The following is a 25,547-nucleotide window of genomic DNA, read 5'->3' as shown; positions in this document are numbered from 1 at the left end:
ATGTCATACTTAATAATTATGTTACAGTAAGACATGTGAAGTAACAATTGAACAAAAAAAGGTTCAAAATGCAGCACGGCAATGTTTGTTATTCGATCGATTTCGTTACCTGATAATTACGAACACCCGTGATTATAACGAACACGCAACAAACATAAAACATCAAATCGCAGCTTTAACAACCTTTCTATCGCACAGGCGCCCGCACTATAGTCAGAAATATGCAAGATTTCGTAGCTTGAGTGACAGACGCGCGTAAAATATATTACGCTCGGATTTTCAATAAAATTAACCGATCACCGTCCGGATTTACTTCTACGATCCTGTAAAAAAGTTTTTGGCTTTTTATTTAAAATCAGATACGGAAACATTAGGGATTAGGTTATCGTGTAATTCGACACCTGCTGTAATTGCATAAGGTCAAATTCGCCGACGTTGCGATTCGTTACTTGCGAGAGAGCAAATTCACAACGAACGAAAAATGATTGAAGAGAAAGCTACGCTGACTAGTCTCGTTATCTTTTAGTAGCTTCACTTTTTTCATTTTTAATATTTTTTCGCTCTCGCGTGCAACATTATAGCAATAGCATAAGTCTCGTTTCGTCAAAAAAGGAGACGCTCGGGCACGAGCTTTTGAGTTCGGGCTCGGCTCGGCACATCCCTAATATTTATACCAACTGTCTTCTACAGCCGGCTGTGCTAGTTTCTTTGCCACGTAAACTTTGTATATATATATACAATTTTTTGTTGTTGTTTTTTATCTCAAATTAAAGTCATATTGACCCCTGATCTTTTTTTTTGTTTCCTCATTTTTTATCTCAGTTTTTTTCACAAAACTAAAACTAGTTTTATGAGCCAAAATTAAACCGTACGAAATAAATCTATATAACTAGTTTAATCGTTCACACTTGCAAACTACAAAATTTCATTGGCTTTAATATGATTTAGAGATTCAAAATTAGCAATTGCACATTTTTTCCTTTTCAAAATATACTGTTAGTTTTTTTAAATTTAAAAACAGTAATCGGCTTTGACGCCCACTTTATAAAGTCATGATAATGCTGTTGAATAATTATGTGACATTATGTTCCTGATTATGATTAAATGAGGATTCGTAAAAAAAACGTGGACGTTAAACTACAACGCACGTGGAAGTTGAACTACCAGCACGTGGACGTTAAACTACAACTCACATGGACGTTAAACTACAACGCACATGGACGTTAAACTACGACGCACGTGGACGTTAAACTATGACAAACGTGAGCGGTAAACTACCACGCACATAGAGGTTAAACTATGAGGAACGTGGACGTTAAACTACAACGCAAGTGGACGTTAAACTATGACGCACGTGGACGTTAAACTATGACGCACGTGGACATTAAACTATGATGCACATGGATGTTAAACTATGACGCACGTAGACGTTGAACTATGATGCACGTGAAGGCTAAACTACGATGTACGTAAAGGTCAAACTACAACGCATGTAAAGGTCAAGTAGGACGAATGTCGCTTCGCACGAACGATTTATATATCGGTGAAATATCAGCGCTTTTTTACCGATTATCTGTAGAAAGTAAATATCGGCCGATAATATCGGTAAACCGATGTATCGGTTGACCTCTAATTATAACCAGCATATTTATGAAACGAAATTCCAGCGACAATAAATCATTGGAAGAAAAGCACATTGGTGACGGACAAGCGTGGATTAAATAAGTTTAATTTTACACAGAAACAGAAGAGCAGTTAATTCAAGAACTTAAAATTTTTTGACTGTAACCGGTTATGAAACTGTTTTACACATACAAAATAAATTAATATTTTGATGAAAAAACATTGTATATGTTATATTTTAGGCTCTGTGGCAACTTAGAAAATAAAGGCAGTTTATATTTTATGAGTAGAGCTAATATCTTGCAAAACTGGGATACATGCAACTCTGGTTGTGACGTGAAGCCTACATCTGTGTCTAAACTTGGTCACAACGATACTATGTAATATCATATAACAACTTGTGTTTGGTTCCAATTTATTGATGGCGACGCTCATAGGTGTCAATTTTTTAATAATCTTTTCCAATTTTGGGGTACACCAATTTTCCCTGGACAACGTAAGCGTTGATTATGATGTCATACATCATTGGATTCATCCGGCGCATACGTATTTTCTATCGGTCAAAAATTAGCAAATAAACTTCACATATTGTATTCTGCTTTCCGCTAAAAAATATGCAGCAGATCATGCGCAAAGACATGTGTGTCATAGCCCATAGAACTGTATGATTAGAATTAATTACCACTGCTATAATGTATAATGAAAAATTAAATTTGTATTTGTTGCAAATAGGTCTTTCTTACCTCACAAACCGCATATGGATCGGCCAAAACTGAATCGACAAATCAAATAATTTGTGTTTACACTTTAACCCCTTATGTTAAATAAACTCATCACAAAAGTATACTATTTCAGATAAGAAATTTAGAGGAAGCCGAAACCCTAAGGAAAAAAATATATTTATCTCGGGACATCACAGGAATTTCTTACTGGTGGATAGGGCTTGATGACATTGAAACTGAAGGTAGGTTACACTGGTATGCTCTTTTTTTGTTTTCAAGTCAATTTCAACCATGTATACTTCTTAAAGTTTTAACCCACAAAGTTATTTGTTTGAATTTACATGTAGGTACATATGTGTGGTCAACTGGTGAAGTACTTGACGAAGCAGCTGGTAACTACACCAATTGGGTAGACAACAGACAAGATCCTTCTTATAAAGACTGTGTAGCGGTTACTGGTTATCTTCATGCTATTTGGGTTGATTTTAATTGTGCACAGACCTTTACATTTGTTTGCCAGACAAGTAAATATTGTTGACAATTATAATTTTATAAATGATCATTTTTAAAGGTTTTCACACCAGAAGTATAAAATAAGTCATGTGTTTTCAGTTCAATGAATTATAAATTGCATTCGGTGCTGTATTTTTTTTTCTTACTGTTAAAAAAAAATTTCCACTGTAACAATTTGCCAGTAACCAAAGTTTAAAACCACAATGTGGAGAAATTTCCACGTTTATCAACGTGTAAGCAAAAATATATTTGACCACTTGTTTAAAGTATACGCTTATCTTCATAAGACGTATAACAACTCTTTATTCTTCCATGCGCTAGTGTTGTTCTGTTTTTATATTGTTGTTAAATAATTCAAATTCACAGATTACCCTGATGGTTGCATCACTTTAAATGGCAGGCATACTGTAGAATGCTTGAACAACTTGTGGAGAAGGGTTGGTTGTGTTGAAATGGGTGATAAATATCCTGAGAAACGATCAACTGAAATCATAGACACAATGAAGAACACTCCCCTAACGTAAGAAATATCAACTTGTTCCTGTACCTTAGACCTTGGCTAAACGACTGTGGGTAAATTTTAATGAAAGTCTATTTAAGTGTTTACTGCTGTTATGTTTTATTGCATGTATGTTTGATCACTTTACTTTTTAGATCACTTGAAACTGACATAAAACCAATAAAAACATCAGCAGATACGGGTTCAAAACCAGAACAACTTGACTGTTATGGAATTGGTAAATATCAATGTTATTAGTTTTTAAATTTCCTGTCAACGTGTTAAATTTTTACAGAATTTCCTGACAATTGTTTGAGCTTTTATGGTCCTTACTCAATTGAGTGTCTCAATTCAATATGGAATATCCGAGGTTGTTTGAACAAAGGTACCAAGGCTCCCTCGAAACTAAATTCAAGTGAAAGAAATTCTCTAGATGCTTTGAACTTATGGCAAGTGTTTTTCATTAAAAGTAAAACACACATAATTAAATGCACTTTTTTTCATTATCGATAATTCTGATTATCAGGTGCAAAAATTATCTGTTTTATTTCATAAACAGTACAAATCATGAATTAGAATATTAAGTTTATTTGCCAACTACAAAAAACTATAAAACCTTTATTGTAACAAGGAAAAAAAATGTAAAAACCTAATTTTATAGGTATTTAGATCAGCATATGCTTGAATACAGAACAGAGGCAGATTCAGGAAATACTCAGAAACAAGAGGAATGCTTTGGAATTGGTCTGTGTTTAATGCTTACATTTGTTTTGCCAATTAATTTGCCACACATGTAGGGATGCATTACAGAATATTTAGGTATTTTAGAATACTTTTTTTTGAATCTAGAGTTACCGGTGTTTTGTTTTTATAAATAGGAAACTTTTTTTTTTACCTATAGGAACATTAATTTTACTAAGGTAAATCACTTTATTTCCACTGAAATGGCAGCCCTGATAAAACATAAGATATGAAATGAAAAATGGCGAGTTAAATTCTTTTGAGTTAGTTCTTTACTTTAGGGTTTGCATTGTTATCGTAGGTTTCGCTTTGCACAGATTCAAGGATAGTGAGAAAATGTCTAATTTGGAGTTCTGTATTGTGCATCCCAACATACTTGTTATAATGTTACATGTATAATAAAAAGGTGGCAACTTTTTATAAGAAAACGATTATAATTTCTCACATTATATTTAAGCATAATATTCCCCGCTTAAATTTTCCCACATTATTATAGTCCAGCAGAATTGTGTCAAATTATGGTCGAATTGTGAAATTTGAGGTAAAAGCATATAATTCGGTACACTTATAGTACTGGACATGCTGATTATTTTAAAACTCAGACCCATCTCGAAATCTCGTTTTTCCACAAAAATTTTGCACTTTTGTTAAAAAAGAAATGTTTGCACTTTTGTTATTAAGGTTAAACACATTTTATTAAGTGGCGCTGTATTGACTGTTTATAATTCCGTTGGAAAATTGTTCACGTCTTTTGATTGTTACCCAATTTTCATTCAAACTGTTCCGTCATCCCAAGTAAACTGACTTTTACTATATTGTATTGACGTCAACTGTTTTGTAACACAGCACTCTATTGTTTCAAAAGTGAGAAACTGATCATTTGGAATTAGAAGCCATTATATGTCAAGAAATTGCTTCGTAACTGTGATTCAGATAGCTTTTCAGAACCTCATTAAATAGAGTAAAACTGTTGGTTGCAGATGTATGACAATAAAACGTGATGTCAAAGAAGATCGTGATTTTGGACTGTGAAAGATCTGTAAGATGAGAAAAATCTAGTACTATTGACTAGGGAAAATGTTGTATTTGTCAAAAAGATACTTCAGAGAAACTGGTATGTCCGGCGACGTTCCATAGAAAGGGATATGACCGCAACTCAATATATAAGGCACTCGCTGGAAACACTTTGAAGATGTCACGCCAGCATTTAAATCTCTCTCTGAAGCACCAGATCTTGCTGACGTTGATAAGAGTTTACCAGTTTTGGAACGTTTCGTTGTCCTGCTTTATGATCGCGTCAGCACATGTAGCTATGTAGATGATTGCCGCAGAGAGCTTTTCACAAAAAGGGGAAGATCTATTGAGTCCTCCCACCAGAGCAGCGTTACTAGAACATGTGCGGAGAGCTGCTTATCAGGCTGGGCATTGCTGGGGTCAGTCACTGTTTGCCAGTCCCGAGCTTCCAATCCAAACAACTGGGGATGGCAGACATCTGCGAAAGGGTTTGTTCCTTTCCGGACAAATCTTTCGGAAGTATCGTCAACAACCAGAGAACTAATTAAATGTGAATGCAATCCAGAAAAAGGTTGCCGTGGCCGGTGCAAATGTGTCAATCAGAGCTTCAATGTACAGCGCTTTGCAAATGTAACGGAGACTGAGATTGACTATGAACATTGTCATTATTTGTTTTATTTATCGTTCCATGACAGTTAGCTCCATTGTTACTTTATGCTTGTCGCCCTGATAATGCGAATACAAGCCAAAATTGCGACGACACCATGACATCACATAAACATTAGATTTGTTCTGTTGATTTGTATAGTAGGGTGGAGGAAGATGGGACACCTTTTCATTCTATTTCTTGCCCATTTGGTAGTAACAAAGAACATTTAAAAAATTATAAAACAGTGTCCTCACAACTCTAAAAGACCGTTGCTAATTGTTTAAAACACGATCAGGATATTTGGATATTATGTGCTAAAGGTGTCCCATCTTCCCCCACCCTACTGTATATATTCATCAACGGTCCTTACAAGACGACTGCAGACCTTTATTCTTAAAACTTAAACGTTTTTTTGAACTAGCAAAGAGTAAAACTAGCAAAAACTGTGTTATGAAATCTTGAACCGTGACGTCATAAAATCGAGATTTCAGAATGGGTCTGAGTTTCAAAATGTTCAGCGTATTAAATTCTACAAGAGTTCCAATTTTCATGCTTTTACCTCAAATTCCACAATTACTTCACCATTCTGCTGGACTATTATCTAATTTTTACAGTACAGCTATAAGAAAACTTTTTAATAAAAACACAAATTATCCACAGATTTCCCAGAAAACTGTGCAACATACTACGGCCCCCATGCCATGGAGTGCCTTATAAGTACATGGGATAAAGTGGGTTGCAAAGTCGAAGGGGAGAAATATCCGCCTAAGCTTGATGAGTTTGAGCTTCAGCCACTTGTTGACATGACCTTGGTGTGAGTATTTTTAGAGAACTTTTGTTTTATAGTAAACTAAATAGCTTGGTCCTGCAATATATTTTCATTTTTTTGTTAATTAGTATAACGGCGCCGTGGCATAGTGGTTAGCGCGCCTGCCTGTAACCCGGAAGTAATGGGTTCAGGGCTTGACGCTGCTACCATTGTTGGCGTATGTATCCTTGGGCAAGACACTTAACGGCAATTGCTCCAACTCAGTGGTCACTAATGGGTTGTCCAAATAATCAGACATACATAAAAAATTGAAAAGAATTATCACCTACAAAGTAACATACATGGTAACTCGTAAGCTGGCACGAAGTGTTTAAACCGTGTTACAACGACAAGGATAAAGTAAGTTACATTCATTCATTCATGACTTATAAACAGAGAGATAGAAGCTACCATGAGGGTGTCAAAAGTTATGGCAGATCAAGGAGGAGAACAACATCAGTTGAATTGCTATGGATTTGGTGGGTATACAGCTTTATAAAGTCATTTGATTTAAATTTGAAACCGGTTAAAGTCATTAGTTACACTACCATTTATGTAAATTAACTTTTACATTTATACTTAGCACCTTATTGTCAACCTTCACTACTGGTTCTTTTTATTTATTTTTTTACTCTAAACTTTTAGTGTTTCCTGAAAACTGCCTCACATACAATGGACCTCACAGTGTGGATTGTCTTACAACTATCTGGAACTTGAAAGGTTGTAAAAACGACGGAACACATGCTCCTGTTAAATTGCCAACCTCTGAACAAGATGTACTGGTTGCATACAACCTCAAGTAAGAACTGTAATATTCAGTTTGGCCTAAATATAATTGCAAATAATATTTTTTACTAGTTAAAATTGTTTATGAAATTAAGCAGTTTCCACATTTTTAATCTTGTGCTGCATAACACATACTTACATAAACTAAACTTGCAACCACAGTTATTACATGTTACAGCCTAGCTAATACATAGCAGTATATACCTAAAAACATGCTTTCCTGTATGTAGCGAGTTGTTTGATCATGTTATCAACAAAAAAAGCTTAGCTGATTCTGGAGATAAAGATAAGCAGTTGGAGTGCTTTGGAACAGGTAATTCACAATTATATTTGCCTCAAATTAAACTCTTAAAAGATCAGATATTACACCGGACATAGACTAACCCATGCTGTAGCAAACTTGATTATGTGTTTTATAGAAAAATCAATGCATAAAAAAATGTTCACAATAATACCAAGACAAAGAAGTTTTTAGTATGATGGCTTATAGGGATGGGCTGAGATCCCGACCCCGAATATCTACGGTCTAATATTCGGTCGAATCCGAATATTCGATGACGTCATTTAGCTAATTTACTGTGGTGAAACAAACGAAACTGTATAACCGGTGCATATCCAGCGTCGTTTCTATTGGTAACGTTCTATTGTAGCGTTATCTGCGAGCCGGGAAATTAATTAAAAACCTGTCAATCAACGCCGGCCAATGCATATAAATGGCGGGGCACCGGCTATTGGCCACATGCCATCAAAGTTTTACTTGATTTCTACACCATCATAGGATCCAGAAGTACAAAGTAAAACGTTGTATTAACGAGTAGATTTTTCCTTATGAATACGGTCGAATTTAATTCATATTTCGTTTTATCACATTTTTCCTGTAGCCAGGCATGTTAAATTTATAAATTGTAATGGTTTCGTTAATTTTTAAATATCTGGAATCGGACATTGTATAAAGCTAGTTTCTTAGAGTGCGCCATAAAGAATAGGCAGAGTCCGAAAGCTAATGACGTCATTAAGGAGAAAAGGCGCACGCGAACACGGTCGGATTTAGTCTGAAGGCCCGTTAATAAAAATTCCACAAAACACGTGGTTTCCGATCAAACGAACACAAGGTTCACAATCAAAGAGACCGCACAAGACTACGAGTTTCGTGAATTGCACTGTTACGAGATGTAGAATTAACTACTGCTACTGGTTAATTCAAGTTAACAAAATTTGAACAACATTTATTTATAAGTGTTACAGAAGATTTTGCAATATTAAAATAAAAATAGTTTTACGATTTTTCCCTTTAATTACCAAATCATACGCGGGAACATAGGCCACTCAGTAGTTCGTAGGCGCTGCGATTCGTTACTTTCCTAGAGTAAATTCGAACGAAATTTGTGTGAACTGAGTTACGTTATAAACTCTAATGTGAAACCCGCGTAATTGTTGGTTGTAAAATCAAGATTTTTTATATTCAGACGATCACGAAATTACTGTTTTGGCAAATTTAGTAGTGTTTGTGTGGCATTTCGTGGGCAATAGAAAGTATTCGGATTCGACCACGCAAATTTGGATTCGATCGAATACCTAAAAATGCGTCGAACAACGCTGAATATTCGGATTCGATTCGGCCCATCCCTAATGGCTTATTATATAAGATATAACAAGCAGACATTCAGACAGTTTGCCTTTCAATCTACTATAAACAATATTTGCCCTTAAATCTACTTTGAACAGTCCTTTTTTTGTGGCAGATGAAACTATGACTATGATGATAATAGTTTTACCGTTTTCCACATTTTCATTTAAATGTCAACATCTTCAAGTATATTGGGCCCATTTAAAAAATTCTTGGTATTGATAAATTCAGAATTGAATACACATTCAAAATTGAATACACGATTTGATTGATTGAATCAAAAACCATTTATTACAAGTGATCTATCTAAATGATTACTTTTTTTAATTTACTTTTGTTAGTGTTTCCTGATGGCTGCACAACACACAGTGGACCGCACACAATGGAATGCCTCATTGGAGTTTGGAAGCATGTAGATTGTAAGGAACGAGGTGAGGAGTATCCACCTAAACTATCTACAGCTGAAGCAGATACGTTGAAAGCTTTAGACCTGAAGTAAGTTTATTAAGATATCTTGAAACTGTAGTTGAGTAACATTATTGTTAAAATGCATTATTGTTAAAGTAATATTGATCATACTACTTTGCTTATTAATATTACTACTAATATCAAGGATGTTGATTGCGAATCGACAGGCTGTTAAAACAGCAGCTGATGGTGGAGATGCAACTCAGCAAACTAATTGCTATGGTGTAGGTGAGTAATAAATGCCATTTAGATTCTAATTATTATCTTTATGAATTTTTAACCCGATAATAAAATCCCTGATAAAGTATTTGTACTATATTTCCACCAAATTATTTCATTTACTTCAACTATATACCTTTTTATTTACTGTTACAGTGTTTAAAGAGAGCTGTACTTCTTATACTGGACCACACAGTGTACAATGCCTCACAGGCATCTGGGAGTCGAAAGGTTGTTTAAGTGAAGGAACAAAAGCTCCAGTTAAATTAACAGATAAGAAAAAAAAGGAATTGGATTTGCTGAGTTTAACGTAACTTAAGTTTCCTAATTTTTAGAATGATTTCATTTGATCTGTTTTTAATTACCCATTTTTTTATGTTTGACTTTGTTTTTAATTATAGGGAACTGGAGATTAATTTTGAAACAATTCGAACAGAAGCTGATGATGGTGATGCAGATAAAGTATCGGAATGTTATGGAATTGGTGAGAGTTTAATACATCTATTTCATTACTACAATTTCACTGTTTTATTTAATCTAGTTTTGCCGGAGAATTGTAATTCATATCACGGACCTCACTCTGTTAGTTGTCTTGTTACAATCTGGGAAGAAGTGGATTGCAAGGTCAAAGGTTATGCATTTCCTGGCAATCTTACAACTGCTGATGCAGATGCTTTAAAAAACATGAATTTGAGGTAAAATTGAACATAAATGACTTGTTGTTTGATTGTCAGTGTCTTATCCATTGTTATTTTATTTTTACCATTAAATGTTGCTCTTATAACTCCTTTGGGGTATGTTTGTTTATATTCCTATTTAATGCATTTATTTGCTATATAAAAGTTGACAAAAACTTGATATTCAGTAATGGTTATTTAGTGGGTTGCAATGGAAATGACAGTTTCTTTTAATTTACAATACTCAAATTATTGTAAAGTTTATACCTTCTGTTTAACTAAACATATGTATTAAGGTCTGTAAGATCAAACATGGAAGATGTAAAATCAGCAGCAGATGACGGAAATGATGATCATCAATTGAATTGTTATGGAATTGGTAGGCTTTTTTATATAAATTGTACTATTACGTATTAAACTGTATTTACAACTAAACCACATTTCATCATTTGGTTCAAATGCTTCTGAATACAATACCGGTTTAAATATTCAAGATTGGAGTAGGAGATAGGTACAAACATAATCTACAAATTTATAATTAGGTCTTGTTTGTATGATGAAATGTTCCATATAGTTGTAAACATTGTTGACCTGGAGAGATAATACTGTGAGTCAAATGGTACCTTGATATTGTTGTATTTTTAGTGTTTCCTGAAAACTGTGACACATACTATGGACCACACAGTGTGGAATGCCTTACAACTATTTGGGAATCAAAAGGTTGTTTCAGTAAAGGAACAAAAGCTCCAAATAAACTAGATGCAGCTGAGAAAGAAGCTTTAAACTTGATGAACATTGAGTAAGCTCACCATTCCATGTTTTAAACAAATTATATGAATATTATTCTTTGCAACAGTGAAGTAGTTGATCACATAGAAACAATAAAAAGTGAAGCTGATGCTGGAAATGTTATCAAGGGAGAAGAATGTTATGGGGGAGGTAAATACTAAATAGTCTTGTTTTGTATTATGTTTCTCATTTCTTGATGTTTAAATTAATGATAGTGTTTACTATGTTGTATGCATGCAAGTCTTTAACCCTAATTAATTTTGTAAAGTTTTCCCTGAAAATTGTGCAACTTTTTATGGACCTCACTCTATTGATTGTCTTATCACAATCTGGGAAGAAGTTGGTTGCAAAGTCAAAGGTTACAGATATCCTGGCAATCTAACAACTGCAGATTTGGATGCTCTGAAAAGCATGGATTTAACGTAAGTAAAAATCCGTTTTCTTACTTCTTTTTATTAAATGAAACTTTAGAGCTCTACAAGAAAACTTGCGAAGTGTAAAAGCAGAAGCTGATGGTGGTAATGTTGATCATCAATTAAATTGTTATGGAATTGGTAAGAAAATATGCGATTTAATGTACATGTCTTGATGCCCGTTATAATTTTCCTGCGATTCTAGTTTTAATTGTTTTTTGGTAATTAACCAGCTAACTGCAACTTGCTTATATAATGATAATACACTTGTTATTTATTGAATTCCTTTAGTTTTTCAATTGCAGTGATTAATATTCATGTAGTCTGCCATTCTATCTTGCCATTATCTAAAAGATATATTCATGTAAAGTGTTATGACCCAATATAATTTCTCCTTTAGTATTTCCCGACAATTGTGACACATACTATGGACCACACAGTGTGGAATGTCTTACAACTATCTGGGAATTAAAAGGTTGTTTAAGTGAAGGAACAAAAGCTCCAGATAAACTAACCCCAAGTGAAAAACAAACTTTTGATTTGCTTAACCTGGAGTGAGTTTTCTTTAACTAGGCCTAGTTCCTTTTTTATATTGTGTAGGTTAGTTTCTGCTCATTTCCATTTTAAAATCTTTGTCTAAGCTGCGACACAGCGTTGTAAAGCTTATGATAAAACATTTTTAAACTTACTATTCGCGAAATCATTGATCTGGGAATTAACATGTTCATTCATACCTTGTCAAAAATATTTCACATGTTAATCAATTGCTATGATGACTCAAACAATGAATTTATGAATTTGCACTGTGTTGTAACAAACGCTGGGTTTCACTGTGAAAAACCTAAAAAAAAGTTTTAATCAGATTACTACTAGAATTGTATTAACGTTATTATTACCCAAAAAATTTTAGTGGTCAGTAAGGTTTATGTAATTAATTAGCGTGCAGACCTATACGTAAGAAATTAAGAATAAGGTATTGCCATTCCAACCTGTGCAGCATGAAGTATCGCTTATTAAGTGTAAATGTCAAAAACAGGGATTTCTTATGGGGGAGTTAAAGAAATGTTGTATATTGATAAAAATATAGTTTTTTACACTAAAATATATTTTACAAGTTTATATTTACTAAACAGATACATAACTATATTTCCACAATTTAAAGCTTATACAGTTAAAAAAATTATGTTTGTGAGATATTAGTTTGGGATTAGAAATTGTATTTACATTTGTTACTATGTTAATTTTAGTGATGTTGGGAGCAATATAGAAACAATTCAATTGGAAGCCAATAGTGGGGATAAGAATAAAGAATTGGAATGTTATGGAATCGGTTTGTATAGTTTCAAATTATAATTTTTATTCAGTCCAAGTAGCATTACAGTCATAACGTTCCAATTCAGTTTATCCTGAAAATTGTGATTCATATCACGGACCCCATTCTATTGATTGTCTCATCACGATTTGGGAAGAAGTTGGTTGCAAAGTCAAAGGTTATAGATATCCTGGCAATCTAACAACTGCAGATGTGGATGCTTTGAAAAACTTGAATCTAAGGTGAATTTTTAAAAATAGATAGGTTTTTATTTTTATAACTGTCCAAATACAGAGCTGTAAAAGAAAACATGGAAAGTGTAAAATTAGCTGCAAATGGTGGGAATTTTGATCATCAGTTAAACTGTTATGGAACAGGTAACATATGTTTACACTGTATACATTGATTACCCTTTTCATCAAAGTTCATATTCAGTTCAGATTTACGTTTCTGTAATTTTTAAAACCATTGCAACTTGCAGGATTTCCTGACAATTGTGACTCTCACAATGGACCACACAGTGCAGAATGCCTTACCACCATCTGGGAAATAAAAGGTTGTTTAAGTGAAGGGACAAAAGCTCCAAATAAACTTAGCACTGCTGAAAAAGAAGCTTTAAGTTTACTAAATTTAGAGTAAGTTCTTGTTCATGTGCTGGTTTTTGTAGACTATTTTGCTATCTGCACAGTGACCTTGGAAATAACTTTGATTCAATTCGAAGCGAGGCTGATGGTGGTGATAAAGATAAAGGGTTGGAATGTTATGGAATTGGTTTGTACATTATTACCACCGTTGCTATTGGTGGATGTTGCCCTATTAATGTATTACCTTTTAGTTTACCCTGAGAATTGTGATTCATATCATGGACCTCATTCTATTGACTGTCTCATCACAATTTGGGAAGAAGTAGACTGCAAAGTCAAAGGTTACAGATACCCTAGCAACCTGACAACTGCTGATGCCGATGCTTTAAGAAACTTGGACTTAGTGTAAGTTGTTAAATAATCATGGAATTTGGATACTATTGTAAATAAATACAGATCAATGAAAAAAAACATGGAAAGTGTGAAATCAGCAGCTGATGATGGAAATGCTGATCATCAATTGAACTGTTATGGCATTGGTAATGTTTATTAGGTTTAATATCTATTATTCATATCATTTATGGTCAAATTATTTGCTTGTTATGTATGTTAAAATTTTTACTAAGCAGAAGTCTTTATCCATTAACTATGCACCAACAATACATTTACTTGTTAATACCACACTATGCAAAGTATATTTACCACCACTAAAACTTCACCACAGTTGATATGTATCATAAAACAAATATAGTAGGGTGGGGGAAGATGGGACACTTTGTCAGACAAGACTTTTTTTTAATTTTCTTTTTACAGACCCAAATTTAATCATAATCAGGAAAATAAGGTTACCGAATTATTTTAAAGTAATATCACAACTTTATAAAACGTCCGTCAAAGCTGATTATTGTTTTTTTTAATATTAAAAGAATATGTAAAATAGAAACAGTATACTTTCAACAGGTAAAAAATTCGAAATGGTAAGGTGCTATTTTTTAATGCTCGCTAAATCATAGTAAAGCCGAAGGATTTTTTTAGTTTGCGTGTGCGAACGATTAAACTAGTTTCATAGCTTTATAAAACAACCTTGAATATTTCGTACAATTTGATTTTGTCTCATAAAACTAGACATTAATTTGAGATAAAAACAACAAAAAAATATTGGTTTAAAGTTATATATATGAAGTTTACATGGCAAAGAAACTAGCACAGCCTGTTAAACTCGGTAGGTTAACTACAAGTTGCAGAATATTGCTAATGTAAATATATTTCAATTTAGAGTCCCACCTTCACCAGCACTGTAGTTTTGTATGTTTTCATTGCCAAACTTTGCAAGGTTTGCTTTTAATTTAGTAATTTATACCTCAGGGGTTATTCAACTATAAAATACTGATTTGATAAAAAGATAATATTTTGAAAATATATTCAAAGTTTGTTTCAAAATATTTTGAAAATATATTCAAGATAAGTGCCAAAAACAGAGTAGTAATACCCAATTTGTAGCAAAAATAATAACTTTATCAGTAGTTATAATCAATGTTATTACAAGTTCATATACATTTGTAGGATACAATATTTATCCATTGATGTTCAAACATTACCCATTGTCGTTCAAACAATAACCAATTGTTATGCAATAGTATATTGTATAGGTAACATGTAAAAACTATAGCAGTAGGGCAAGAAAAAGAACGTTTAGGCTTAATTTTTAAAGCATACAGTGTTATTTACGTATATTCCCATTGATAAATACACTTATTAATCAAAATTAACAATGATTTTAAACTGTCCCATCTTATCCTGTGTGTTTTCAAATTTGTAAATTTTCACCTGTTGTGCAGATCGCTAAATAACTCCTTGTGTGTTTTATTATATTTTATTAAATTGTTGTCAATTAATAAAGGAATGATAGTACTAATTTGTGGTATTACCCAAAAACCGTCATCTATTTTGATTTTGGAAATATTTGGCAATATGTGCTTAAGTGTCTTATCTTCCCCCATTGTACTATATATCCAAGTGATTTATAACATGCAGTAGTTGGAACAACTGTTACGGTTATTAATTCCCCTCCATTGTGTTATGCGATATTTATGCCGTATCATTCTAAAATCACCATGCGTTACGGAACCGCCATTATCTCCATTTCCTTTGTTAACTGCAACGCTAAGTTCAATGTAGCTATTTTTAGCTCTGTGCAGTACAGCATTTCTCAAGTATTATTAATCCAGTTTAATCGCAGTGATTTAGCGTTGTACTTGTACCTATGTTCCATTATTCGTAGTGACAGTCTATTTTATATCACTTGAAACTGTACTAACACTAATTCTGCATTCTATTTGAATAAGGTGAAATTCGTGATTGTGACCAGGGTTGTTAACCTCAGAAATTTAGTCCATTAGTTCTTAGTTTGATTAGTCGATTAGTTCTACTAGTTGCCTTAGTCAATTGGTAATTTGGTTGCAATTGGATTTGGTTTACCCGAATACGTACTTTTGCCGCTGTGTACCATCTGAACTGTAAATACACTGTATATACACAACTCGAAGTGGTGAGACAGACTAAATTGCTGATTACGCATAACCGGTTCGATCGAAGCTAGTAGGTCACAGCCAGTGCCTACAGACCCGTACGGATTCTACAACAACCGTGAAACACAATAACAGAACAATATAAACTTAAATATTAAAGAACTATAAATATTATAGCCTACATAGATTTTATTTGTCATGATTAAGCTTTACAAATATGCAAAAATGTAAAAATGCAAAATCTCACAATTAAACAAGGATATATTAAAACTGATTACTTTTATTTATCGTTTTATTTTAGTGTTTCCTGAAAATTGTAACACATACTATGGACCACACAGTGTAGAATGTCTTACAACTATATGGGAATCGAAAGGTTGTTTGAGTGAGGGAACCAAAGCCCCGGTTAAATTAAACACAGCTGAAAAAGATGCTTTAGATTTGCTGAATGTTGAGTAAGTATTTAAGTTGTTCGTAGTTTTTTATGTTATGTTAATTTTTTATTCGTCTAAATTAATTGAATTAGGATGGAATCAACTAGGAATAAATGAATATAAACTGACTTATTATTGTGTTGCTAGAAACGACAGTCATTATAACGCAGCTGTTCTGTTCTATGCACCTTGTGCCAGCCTATGAATTACCATGTATGTTTGTGAGGATGAGTAAGGTGCATGGCTAATAACTTAAAAAAACATTGGTGACTACTAGGTTGGATCAATTGCTGTGAAGTGTCTTGCCCAAGGACACATGGTCCCCGAATGGTAGCAGTATCGAACCTTGAATCCATTACCTTTGAAATTGGGGCAGGCATGCTAATCACTTTGCCATGGCAATTGGTATAAATACAACAAATAAAGTTACTTATTTTTTTTCAGTGAGGTTTCCTTTAACTTTGAAACAGTTCGATTGGAAGCTGATGGTGGTGATAAAGATAAAGGATTGGAATGTTATGGAATTGGTTAGTGTGAGTAGGTACTTTGCTGTTTTAATACTTTCTGAATTTTTTTAGCTTATCCTGATAATTGTGATTCATATCACGGGCCTCACTCCAATGAATGTCTAGTAACAATCTGGGAAGAAGTGGATTGCAAGGTCAAAGGTTATAGATATCCTGGTAACCTCACAACTACAGATGCTGATGCTCTGAAAAATATTGACATCCCGTTAGTTGCTTAATTTGTTCTTTACAGATAATGTTCAAAAGTACACACAATATTTAAACAATTTTTTTTGGCATTTAATAACAGGACAATAAGAAAAAACATAGAAAGTGTGAAATCAGCAGCTGATGATGGAAATGATGATCATCAGTTAAACTGTTATGGTATTGGTAAGCAAAACTATTTAATGAATTTTTCTTTAAGTATGATTGTTGCATAACTACGTGATTTATAAATTCTATTGATTAAACTTTTGTAACGTTTTTGTTTTAGATTTTTCCTAAAATGTAGATTCTATATTTGTATTGTTTTTACCATGTTTTTTTTCCTTTAGTATTTCCTGAAAATTGTGACTCGTATTATGGACCACACAGTGTGGAATGTCTTACCACTATTTGGGAATCAAAAGGTTGTTTGAGTGAAGGAACAAAAGCTCCAGATAAACTTAATTTAGCCGAAAAGGGTATTCTAAATACACTAAACGTCGAGTGAGTTTTTTTGGATAAATTGGCTGATGTGTTCCATAAACAGCCATTTTTTTTTTTTACTTACAGTGAGGTTATGGATACTTTTGAAGCAGTTCAAGTTGAAGCTCATGGTGGTGATAAAGATAAAGGATTGGAATGTTATGGAATTGGTTTGTACATTATTACCACCGTTGCTATTGGTGGATGTTGTCCTACTATTGTATTACCTTTCAGTTTATCCTGAGAATTGTGATTCTTACCACGGACCCCACTCTATTGATTGTCTCATCACAATTTGGGAAGAAGTGGATTGTAAAAAAAAAGGTTATAGATATCCTGGCAACCTGACAACTGCTGATGCCCTGAAACTCATAAATTTGACGTAAGTTGAGTTTTAGGATTTAATATGAATATCCTATATTATATTAAACTTTAACACAGAGCTGTAAGAGAAAACCTGCAAGGTGTAAAATCAGCAGCAGATGGTGGAAATGATGAACATCAACTGAATTGTTATGGAATAAGTAAGTGATGTATTAAATAAAATATCTGTATTGTAATAAAGAGATCATTTTATAATAATGATGGTTCCTTTGTTTAAATACTTGAGCTTTAATTGTATAGTGTAGAGTGCTATCAATGTTTTCTGCATTACAAACTACTTGTGAGTTGTGATTATAGTTATTTTTGATCAATGTAGATACACCAGTATTGAGTGACATATTGATAGTTGTAATCTACTTGTGTCATTTAAAAAGAAATATGCAGTTTACCCTAAATACAAGGTTTGTGTTTTGTTCTTGTTTAGTATCCATCCATCAGTTGCATTGTCTTAAGATCTTCTGCTAACGTAAACCAACTATCATTATTAATATGGCCTGTGTAATTTTTCTAGCGCTTCCTGAAAATTGTGACACATACTATGGCCCACACAGTGTTAAATGCCTTACAACTATTTGGATATCGAAAGGTTGTTTAAGTGAAGGATCAAAAGCTCCAGTTAAATTAGATACAGCTGAAAAGGAAAATTTAGATTTAATGAATGTTGAGTAAGTATATTTACTATCTATAGGTGTGCAAACAAAAACAACATTTGGAGTGTTATACTATATTTTATACACAGTGAAGTTTTAATGAAGTTTGAAACAGTTCGATTGGAAGCTGATGGTGGTGATAAAGATAAAGGATTGGAATGTTATGGGCTGGGTTTGTGTTCTACAATGTGTGTTTCTATTCGTATAAAACTAATTTTATTGCATGTAGTTTACCCTGAAAATTGTAATTCGTTTCACGGACCTCACTCTATTGATTGTCTTATTACAATCTGGGAAGAAGTGGATTGTAAAGTCAAAGGTTACAGATATCCTGGCAATCTAACAGCTGCTGATGCAGATGCTCTGAAATCCATGAACTTGACGTTAGTTTAAAATTAGTGTTCTCTTATTTGTAACATTTAATTTTTCTATTTTTATTAATGAAAATTCACAGAGCTGTAAGAGAAATCATGGAAGATATAAAATCAGCAGCTGATGGTGGAAATGATGATCATCAATTGAACTGTTATGGTATAGGTAAATAAATAAAGTTGTAGTGTTTCTGGTAAAACGTTCATTTGCAATGGCTTATACAAGGTGGTTCATAAATACATCGCCATTTGTTAAATATTTGCCAGGTTTATCAAGGCTTAAATTATTTTCTGTTTATGTAAAGCAAATAGCATTATTAAAGGGGCATACCAACGAAAAATCTAAATTTGTGTATTGATAGATATGGTTAAATGTGATCTAAAGCTACCATCCAAGTTTTAAAATACAAAACAGCTTTTGAAAAAATGGGTTTCAAAACCCCAAATTCGACTGCTGGAGTAAAAAAAATGGCCGTGGCGAAATGTATGAGATTTCCCATAGGAAAAAAATCACTTAACTTTGATTGTTTCTAGTTTAAAAGAAAATTTAAAAATTATTTCTGATTTGGTATAATGAATTCTTATTCTTCAAAACTATATAAAAAAAGATGTAAAACATAGACTTTATTATGTTTTAATTCTTGATTGAACATATTTACATAATATGCTGACTAGCATTTTTTTCCTTATTAGTTCATTTTTCACACTTTTTTATATTAAAGTGTCTATTATGTTTCACTAGTACTTACTTTAACATTTTTTTATAAAAAAGTCAGGTTTTCGTGTTTAACATCAGGTTTGAAAATATGCTGAGTCAGCATAATCTGGTATGTACTTGGGTTCAATCAAAAAAACTAAAACATAACTAAGTATATATTTTACAATTTTATATATTCTGGAAAAAAATTCAAAAATAAAATTTGAATTTTCTTAAGTATTTTAGAAACTAGAAACGATCAAAGTTGAGTAAATTTTTTCGTATGGGAAATCCCATGCATTGTCAAAACAGCCCAATTTTTTTTACTCCAGCGCGTTTTTTTCACTCATATTTTTACAATCCGTATCATTTTGGGAAACTTTGATGGTACATTTAGATTACATTTGAGTATATTTATCTATATACAAATTTACATTTTTCTTTAGTATGCCACTTTAATATGCTTTGTGTGATTCTTTTAGTTTTTCCTGAAAATTGTGACAAATACTATGGACCACACAGCGTTGAATGTCTTACAACTATCTGGGAATTAAAAGGTTGTTTAAGTGAAGGAACAAAAGCTCCAGTTAAACTAGACACAGCTGAAAAAGATGCCTTGGATTTGCTTAACGTTGAGTAAGTTTTGTCCAAACTTGGAATATGTGGTTTTACAATTAAATCAATCAACCTTTTTTACTATCTTCAGTAAAATTTTGGATACTTTTGAATTAGTTCAAGTTGAAGCTCATGGTGGTGACAAAGATAAAGGATTGGAATGTTATGGAATTGGTTTGTACATTATTACCACCGTTGCTATTGGTAGATGTTGCCCTACTATTGTATTACCTTTCAGTTTATCCTGAGAATTGTGATTCTTATCACGGACCTCATTCCATTGATTGTCTCGTCACAATCTGGGAAGAAGTGGATTGCAAGGTCGAAGGTTATAGATATCCTGGCAACCTGACAACTGCAGAAACTGATATACTGACAAGCTTAAATTTAACGTATGTTTGTACAATAAAATAGGTTTACTTTTTATATGTATGTGTTTTATGCACAGAGCACTAAGAGAAAACATGGAAGGTGTAAAATCAGCGGCGGATAATGGAAATAATGATCATCAATTGAATTGTTATGGTTTAGGTGAATTAGATTTTCTGATCTCATTTAAATTGTTACAAACTGAGATTTTTTGATTTATACTGTAAAAAGCAAATTGCTTCTATTTTCTCAGTTTTTCCTGAAAATTGTGACACATACTACGGACCACACAGTGTAGAATGCCTTACTACTATCTGGGAATTTAAAGGTTGTTTAAGTGAAGGAACAAAAGCTCCAGTTAAACTAGATACAGCTGAAAAAGAGACTTTGGATTTGCTTCATGTAGAGTAAGCAATTGTTGGTTATATTTAAGTATTTTTTGTACATGTTGTTTCAACTACAGTGAGGTGACGGATACTTTTGAAGCAGTCCAAATTGAAGCTCATAGTGGTGATAAAGATAAAGGATTGGAATGTTATGGAATTGGTTTGTACATTATAACCACCGTTGCTATTGGTGGATGTTGTCCTACTGTTGTATTACCTTTTAGTTTATCCTGAGAATTGTGATTCTTATCACGGACCTCACTCTATTGAATGTCTCATCACGATATGGGAAGAAGTGGATTGCAAACTAAAAGGTTATAGATATCCTAGTAATCTTACAACTGCAGATGTTGATGCTTTGAAAACAACCAATTTAACGTAAGTTTTAAACTTTATTTTTAGTTTTTCATCCATCAGTTTGTAAATTTTGTGTGTTTAAACAGATCTGTAAGAGAAAACATGGAAAGTGTAAAATCAGCAGCTGATGATGGAAATGCTGATCATCAGTTGAATTGTTACGGAATTGGTATCTAAATATTATGTTGATATATATATATGTTTCTGTTGTTTAAATGAAAGTGCATGAACACCTACAACAGCCATTATTATATACAGGATTGGGGTGAATCGGAATACCTATTTATTATAAACAGACTCGTTACAGGAAAAAAGGAATATAGTAGGGCGCGAAAAGATGAGACACCTTTTTATTCTATTTTCTCACTCTATTTGGTAGTAAACAAAGAACATTTGAAGAATCATAAAACACTGTATCCCCACAACTTCCATAGAACGTTTTTATTTGTTTATTACAGGATATTTGGATATTACATTCTAAAGGTGTTCCATCTTTCCCCACAGTACCATATCGTATAAATTTAACCGTAATAATTATAGACAATATATATGTTGCTTTCTTTTGCATGTTTACTCTCAACTTTCTTTCACATTCAAGTAATTTTAATGCTATGTGTAATTCTTTTAGTGTTTCCTGACAATTGTGACACATATTATGGACCACACAGTGTGGAGTGCCTTACCACTATCTGGGAATCAAAAGGTTGTTTAAGTGAAGGATCAAAGGCTCCAGTTAAATTAGATACAGCTGAAATGGATGCTTTGAATCAGATGAATGTAGAGTAAGTTTTATTTGTACTTGTTTTCCAAACACATTAAATATTTTTTTTATAACTTCACTGTACCCATAGTGATGTTTCAGTTAATTTTGAAACCGTACGAATGGAAGCTGATGGTGGTGATAAAGATAAAGGATTGGAATGTTATGGAATTGGTTTGTACATTATTGCTTTTGTTATAAATTTGCCTATGGTTCTGTTTCTTTTTAGTTTATCCTGAGAATTGTGATTCATATCACGGGCCCCACTCTATTGAATGTCTCATCACGATATGGGAAGAAGTAGATTGCAAGGTCATGGGTTGGAGATATCCTGGCAATCTCACAACGGCAGATGCTGATGCCCTAAAATCCATGAATTTCACGTAATTTTAGGATTTAAAGACAAATTTCATTTTAAAATTATGGAATGTTTGTGCAGAGAATTAAGAGAAAACATGGAAGCTGTGAAATCTGCAGCTGATGATGGAAATATTGATCATCAATTAAACTGCTATGGTTTAGGTAAATAAGACAAGTGTTTCTTTTTATTTGTTGGCAAAATTTTCTTATAACCATGCTATTTTGAGCTTCACTTTCAAAATCTATTTATATTTTTTTAGTATTTCCCGACAATTGTGATGCGTATTATGGACCACACAGTGTTCAATGTCTTACAACCATCTGGGAATGGAAAGGTTGTTTAGCTGAAGGAACAAAAGCTCCAGTTAAATTAGAAACAAATGAACTGGAGACGATCAATTTGCTTAACATGGTGTAAGTTTTCTGTGTTTGTTGAAATTTCAAGTGTTTATATTTTATTTAATTTTAGTGAAATTTTGGACAACTTTGAAACAGTAAGATTTGAAGCTGATGGTGGTGATAAAGATAAAGGATTGGAATGTTATGGAATTGGTTTGTACATTATTACCACCGTTGCTATTGGTGGATGTTGTCCTACTATTGTATTACCTTTCAGTTTATCCTGAGAATTGTGATTCTTATCACGGACCTCACTCCATTGATTGTCTCATCACAATCTGGGAAGAAGTGGATTGCAAGGTCGAAGGTTATAGATATCCTGGCAATCTTACAACTGCAGATGCTGAAGCCTTGAAATTCCTGAACTTGACGTCAGTTTTAATAGCTACTACTTTTTCTGTTTTTTTTAAAAGTATTTTGTGTAAATTAACAGAGCTGTAAGAGGAAATATGGAAGCTGTGAAATCAGCAGCTGATGGTGGAAATGCTGATCATCAATTGAATTGTTATGGAATTGGTATCTAAATATTATGTTGTTACATATATATATGTTTCAGTTGCTTTTAAATGAAAGTGCATGAACATCTGCAATGTATTTGGTATTAAAAGAGATGGGCTGAATCAGAATGCCTGTTTATAATACCCCAGACATCATAAAATTATACAGATAGAAGCAGATAATATGTAAACTTTACTATATTAATTAAAAAAGTTCACGTCCCTTTATTTTTTCCACATTTCTTCTAAATTAACTATAATGCTATTCTGGTGAATGTGTTGGTGAGAAAAATATGGTAACACCAACTAATGATTGGTATTTAAAGGTGCATGTGGCTAGAGACTATTGACAGATTTTTTATGTATTATTTTGGTTTGCATTAAATGCTAAGGTATGTTTTTATTAACAGTAAACCCTCACTCCCATTGGGTTATATAATACTATGACGAATTATTAACTAAAAACAAAAGTTGAATACTAACTCATTTCTGGATATTATTCAGTAATAATTTTCAACTTTGTCTTGTCAGAAATATTTGGTTTTATTTACAGGTAGTAGCTTACATGTATACTTTATTCTTCGTATCTTCTGCTTATGTAAAACAAATAACATTATTAATATGCTCCATGTAATTATTGTAGTGTTTCTTGAAAATTGTGACACATACTATGGACCACACAGTGTTGAATGCCTTACAACTATTTGGGAATCAAAAGGCTGTTTAAGTGAAGGATCAAAGGCTCCAGTTAAACTAGATACAGCTGAAAAAGAAGCTTTGGATTTTCTGAATGTTGAGTAAGTATTGTTGTACTTAATGTCCAAACAAATTAACCAACTTGTTTTTACTACTTTACCATTATTCATAGTGATGTTTCTGTTAATTTTGAAATAATTCGAATGGAAGCTGATGGTGGTGATAAAGATAAAGGATTGGAATGTTATGGAATTGGTTTGTTTACTAATAACAACATTGCTATAGTTTCGAATTGGCCTACTATTTTATTCCCTTTCAGTTTATCCTGAGAATTGTGATTCTTATCACGGACCCCACTCTATTGATTGTCTCATCACGATATGGGAAGAAGTGGATTGCAAGGTCATGGGTTGGAGATATCCTGGCAATCTCACAACGACAGATGTTGATGCCCTAAATTCCATGAATTTAACGTAATTTTAAGAATTAAAGGCAATTTCATTTTTTAATTAAGTAATGTTTGTGCAGAGCTGTAAGGGAGAACATGGAAAGTGTAAAATCAGCAGCAGATAATGGAAATTATGATCATCAGTTGAATTGTTATGGTTTAGGTAAACCAGATTGGTGCCTCTTTGTTTGATACCATTTTATAATTGATTGTATCTTGTAAATGCAACAGCTATGTATATTTGTTTTTTTAGTGTTTCCTGACAATTGTGACACGTATTACGGACCACACAGTGTGGAATGTCTTACCACCATATGGGAATGGATAGGTTGTTTAGATGAAGGAACAAAAGCTCCAGTTAAATTAAAAACAAATGAACTGGAGACGATCAATTTGCTTAATATGGTGTAAGTTTTCTGTGTTTGTTGAAATTTCAAGTGTTTATATTTTATTTAATTTTAGTGAGATTTTGGACAATTTTGAAACAGTAAGATTCGAAGCCGATGGTGGTGACAAAGATAAAGGATTGGAATGTTATGGAATTGGTTTGTACAATAATAGCTACATTGTTTTTGGTGCATGTTCACTACTATTGTATTTTATTTCAGTTTATCCTGAGAATTGTGATTCTTATCATGGACCTCACTCTATTGAATGTCTCATCAAAATCTGGGAAGAAGTGGATTGCAAGGTCGAAGGTTATAGATATCCTGGAAATCTCACAACGGCAGATGCTGACATTTTGAAATCAACAAATATTACGTATGTAATATAATCACTTTTTCTTATGTTGGTTTGTCAAATTTTGTGTAAACAAACAGAGCTGTAAGAGCCAACATGGAAAGTGTGAAATCAGCAGCTGATGGTGGAAATGCTGAACAGCAATTGAATTGTTATGGAATTGGTATCTAACTATTATATTGATAAATATATGTTTTGGTTGTGTATTAACTAAA

The 25,547-nt window shown here is 33.0% G+C and overlaps 1 protein-coding gene and 1 long non-coding RNA gene across 2 annotated transcripts in view; both read left to right on the top strand.

Moving 5' to 3' along the window:
- The window catches only part of LOC100175212, a gene marked incomplete at its 3' end in the record, with an annotated part of 276,802 nt that overhangs the window by 224,358 nt on the left and 26,897 nt on the right, over nt 1-25,547 (top strand). Inside the window, exons 157-183 of the mRNA XM_026837993.1 lie at nt 13,696-13,818; nt 17,954-17,984; nt 18,044-18,126; nt 18,498-18,651; nt 18,726-18,808; nt 18,866-19,019; nt 19,091-19,173; nt 20,187-20,340; nt 20,411-20,493; nt 20,558-20,711; nt 20,768-20,850; nt 20,942-21,095; nt 21,152-21,234; nt 21,299-21,452; nt 21,518-21,600; nt 22,060-22,213; nt 22,283-22,365; nt 22,421-22,574; nt 22,631-22,713; nt 22,812-22,965; nt 23,021-23,103; nt 24,463-24,616; nt 24,672-24,754; nt 24,845-24,998; nt 25,054-25,136; nt 25,200-25,353; nt 25,413-25,495. Of these exons, the coding sequence (XP_026693794.1) occupies nt 13,696-13,818; nt 17,954-17,984; nt 18,044-18,126; nt 18,498-18,651; nt 18,726-18,808; nt 18,866-19,019; nt 19,091-19,173; nt 20,187-20,340; nt 20,411-20,493; nt 20,558-20,711; nt 20,768-20,850; nt 20,942-21,095; nt 21,152-21,234; nt 21,299-21,452; nt 21,518-21,600; nt 22,060-22,213; nt 22,283-22,365; nt 22,421-22,574; nt 22,631-22,713; nt 22,812-22,965; nt 23,021-23,103; nt 24,463-24,616; nt 24,672-24,754; nt 24,845-24,998; nt 25,054-25,136; nt 25,200-25,353; nt 25,413-25,495 (3,081 nt within the window). The remainder of the gene's footprint in view (nt 1-13,695; nt 13,819-17,953; nt 17,985-18,043; nt 18,127-18,497; nt 18,652-18,725; nt 18,809-18,865; nt 19,020-19,090; nt 19,174-20,186; nt 20,341-20,410; nt 20,494-20,557; nt 20,712-20,767; nt 20,851-20,941; nt 21,096-21,151; nt 21,235-21,298; nt 21,453-21,517; nt 21,601-22,059; nt 22,214-22,282; nt 22,366-22,420; nt 22,575-22,630; nt 22,714-22,811; nt 22,966-23,020; nt 23,104-24,462; nt 24,617-24,671; nt 24,755-24,844; nt 24,999-25,053; nt 25,137-25,199; nt 25,354-25,412; nt 25,496-25,547) is intronic.
- Nucleotides 4,583-5,896, top strand: LOC113474933. The gene is made up of 2 exons (XR_003396650.1): nt 4,583-4,639; nt 4,964-5,896. It is a non-coding gene; the product is annotated as an uncharacterized LOC113474933 (long non-coding RNA).

The sequence above is a fragment of the Ciona intestinalis genome, unplaced genomic scaffold (assembly GCF_000224145.3).
Source record: "Ciona intestinalis unplaced genomic scaffold, KH HT000047.2, whole genome shotgun sequence".
Classification (NCBI taxonomy): domain Eukaryota; kingdom Metazoa; phylum Chordata; class Ascidiacea; order Phlebobranchia; family Cionidae; genus Ciona; species Ciona intestinalis.
This window is presented reverse-complemented; position numbering and strand designations above follow the sequence as displayed.